This window comes from Cyprinodon variegatus, unplaced genomic scaffold (assembly GCF_000732505.1).
Source record: "Cyprinodon variegatus isolate N-32 unplaced genomic scaffold, C_variegatus-1.0 Scaffold11, whole genome shotgun sequence".
Classification (NCBI taxonomy): domain Eukaryota; kingdom Metazoa; phylum Chordata; class Actinopteri; order Cyprinodontiformes; family Cyprinodontidae; genus Cyprinodon; species Cyprinodon variegatus.
This window is the reverse complement of record NW_015150464.1, coordinates 1671190-1674859: the sequence shown is the minus strand read 5'-3', so window position 1 is coordinate 1674859 and position 3670 is coordinate 1671190. Positions and strand designations below refer to the sequence as shown.

Here is a 3670-nt window from a genome sequence, read left to right as displayed (position 1 = left end):
AAAGATCGATATTATATTGGGCAGCCAAATATCACGATATATCGCCAAACCGATTATTTCCCACACCTCTAGCTAACAGCAACATGACCAACATGTCATGCTAAGAATCAACATATAAAGTAAAATTAAATGTGTAAATAGAGTGAACATTTGAGGGCATTGATGCACTGATTTAGAATGAATACGTTTGTGAGATATTTAATAATGTCAATCTCACTGATTTTGGTGTGAATTAATGAAAAGACTCAGTTAATTTTGGCTTGAATCCTTTAGCAATGATAAGAAATCTAAATTTAAATAAAAAATAAAAAAAGTAGTGCTACTTACTCTGTTTTCTTTCTTTGCTTGTTATCAAATATTTGATTGAGGTTAATAGTTTTCTGGCCCAGGAATTTGTCCATCCCCACCAAGGAGCGATGCATCACTGTGAGAGACAGCAGGTAGACTTCAGGGTTCCCCTCCAACAGCAGCCCAGGTAACTCGAAGGAGGCTTCCTCTCTCCAGACGGGGTTAGCCGCCTTCTCTGCCACCGACGTGGAGTACTTCTCCTTCCCCAGCTGGATGATAGTGTAGGCATCGTTGGTGCCGTTTTTGCCTTTGGCCTGTAAACCGCTTGCTTGGAGAACAGTGGCTTGGACATGGGTTGGAAACCACTTCTGAGACTGCTCAGCCAGCGACATGTTTCTGACAGAAGACTAGTCAAAGAAAATAAATGAAATATAATTTAGACAGCTATTTTACTGAGATCGATTTGCGAGAAGCATGATTTCCTAAAGCTTCTTATCCATGTCAGTTTGGTCTACGTAACTATGGTAACAAGCAATGACGAGTCTGACAAACAGAGCACGCCTCATCTTCTATTAAATCATCGATGTCCAAGCCACTGCTGAGTCATCTGCAACAACAGAAAGAAAAAGCGGAGAATCAGGACATTTCCCAGAACCAAAGCATGACTCATGGAGGCTCACCTGGAGCATTTATATTGGATCTTATCTCAACTGGAGCCAACAGAAAGCCACAGAGCTTTGTCTGCATGACAATCAAAAACAGTAGCAGAAGTAAAGCAGACAAAGACAGATGCATCCACTGTGTTTTTTTCTATTCAAATAGTCCAACATTAACTCCAACTATCTAAATCATGCTGTAGTTGGACTAATAACATAAAATATAAAAGTACTATTATTCCTTGATAGAGGAATTAGTTTTAAATAAGACAGAAAATGAAGGGATTAAGGATTATTCCAGTTTATGCAACACACAAAGCACACAGTCTTCCTGATTCTTCTGATATTTACCCAATTCAAAACCCAAGTCTGTTTGCAAACGATGCTTTCAAGGACGATGGGAAAAAAAAGAACATAAAAAAACAGCTGCTGAATGTTTAATTATATTTCTTTTGAACAGGTTACCCATATGCACAATGCAACGTGGGGAAAACAATATGAGAACAAAGCAAATACAAATCAAAATAGGATCTTTGGCAAAATGGTGCCTATCCTATCAATTCAGAACTTCGGGGAAGAATTTGCCAGATACACCAGACTAAATGTGAGATTAAATGTTTTATTTAGTCTGGCCCTGATGAATGAGACATCGGAAGATTGTTGATGAGAACAACCCGTTGTTTTTCAAACCATGTCTGTGCCTATTGGCCAACGCTCTGACCAATGAGGGCAGCTGATTGTGATGTAGTAAGCGCGACAGAAAGCTGGTGGGGGAGCGTAAACAAACAGCCTGTCGGTAAAACGGCGAATATGTCCTGCTTAAAAATGAACGACGTTTCAACGAACACTCAAAGTCTAATCCTTCCAAAACTGATTCCAAAGCTGAGTCCAACGAGAACTGTTCAACAGTTGTTCCCGTCTTCCTTGTTGTGCTTTCTCCAGCGTTTTTGTCGCTGTCATTGTACCACAACGGGGAAATTTACTCTCTGCATTTTGACCCATCCCTTTGGGGAGCAGTGGGCTGCCATTGTGTGGCGCCCGGGGAGCAGTGTGGGGTTAAAGGTCTTTCTCAGGGACCCAGACTGGAGGCTGTGGGGATTAAACCGCGTACTTACAACCTTCTTAGAGCACAAGCACTGCTCTAACCACTAGCCCAACATTCCCCAAAGCTTTTATGGAACATTTTTGTGATGCATGAAATCATCACTATATGAATATTATATTATTGCCGTTATATTAATTCATCCTTGAGTAAAATATACTGTAAAAAGGAAGGATTTCAGAGGTCACGGTTAAATCCGGAGCCAGTCCAACATGCTCCGCCAAGGGTCAACTGACAGCCATGTGAGAGTCATTAATAACTCCAAGGTTCCAAGCAGGACAATAAGTTCATGACTAAGGAGTGTTTGGACGCACATGTGATCACCTCCCTCTGATGGAGGATATGGAAACTCCTCGTCTACTGTCTCTGTTTGTCCTTTAGGAACAGATAAAAAAAGCTAAATGTCTTTTAGGCAACGAGTTGGGGCAGTTATTAGTACTTTAACCAAGATAGAAAGGCTTCCATGCACTAATGTTCAATTTTGTTTAAAAAAAAAACAACTTTTGTTGCAGGTCAGTGATTTAGTTACAGAACAGTCATAAATCTACCGAGTAAGTAAAATAAACGAAATTATGTTTGAATTTTAGGTTAATGTCTAAAGGAACCTTAGGCCTGTTAATTTGACTCCATAGATGTACAGAATATTATATTAAGGGAAGGACATTTGGGTTATTCTTTATTCAACTTACACCTCATGGCATTAAGCAGAGGAAGAGAAACTGAACTAAAGAATCCTTCATCATTTAAATTATTTGATATTACAATGATTTTTTTCATTTGTTTCATTCTAGAGAATAACGAAAACCATATACTTGTTATGAAAAAAGAAAATTAGGTTGACTACTTAAAAATTCATGTCTTATTACGTTTTGCTGTGATTTATTTCAAGTATAACTTGTCCAACTTTGTTCTAATTTCTCATTATTAACTTTATTTCCAATTTTTCCCATGAAAGAATGGATTTAAATTAGATTTAGAGAAACAAAGCTGCTTCCATATCAGCAAACATGATCCTAATCATTGAGAGCACAATGTGTAAACAGATAGAAAAACACCAGGATAATCTTTTTAAACCAGTAAAATTTAATAAAAAGAAAATATTTTCCATTAAAATCCCATTAAATAGAACTAGTATCTCAAATCAGGGTTAAAAACTTTGAAACAAAGCAGTGAATAACGCATTTCAAACTGATTTAGCATGGTGACTGCTAGTTAGGCTGGAGCAGGTTAGCTTCTAGCTAATGAGCATCCCAGTCTCTCCCACCAACATGCTTACCTCCGTGTCATTTCCACAGACCCCACACGGACATTCAGCGGCTCAGCCCACAGAGGAGGAACCCTCACATGCATCCACGCGCTCCTCTCTGCGGCTCTGACCGCCGCAAACCGCCGCTGAACGAGCTGTTGTTGTTGTAGGAGCGGCGCATCGCTGTCCGGACAGCGACGGGCTTCACTTCCTGCTCTGACGTCATTTCCTCCACATCCCGCAGGAAAGGTCAGAGGAAAAAGTGGGAATACCACGCGCGCATTGTCAGATTTTAACACTCAGTATAAAATAATTGAAGAGTAGGGAAGAGGATGATTAGAGCGACTGAAAAAATAAAATAAATTAACTGATTTTAGA

The 3670-nt window shown here is 39.5% G+C and overlaps 1 protein-coding gene across 2 annotated transcripts in view; it reads right to left on the bottom strand.

The window, feature by feature from the left end:
• The window catches only part of rab11fip2 (RAB11 family interacting protein 2 (class I)), a 25313-nt gene extending 21815 nt beyond the window's left edge, over positions 1-3498 (bottom strand). The window contains exons 1-2 of one of the 2 annotated variants that reach the window (XM_015379996.1): positions 3323-3498; positions 328-895 (exon numbers count right to left, since the gene is read on the bottom strand). In XM_015379996.1, coding sequence (XP_015235482.1) covers positions 328-680 — 353 coding nt within the window. In that variant the 5' untranslated portion in view covers positions 681-895; positions 3323-3498. The remainder of the gene's footprint in view (positions 1-327; positions 896-3322) is intronic. The other variant, XM_015380005.1, reaches the window with a different exon arrangement.
• Positions 3499-3670: the final 172 nt, after the last annotated feature.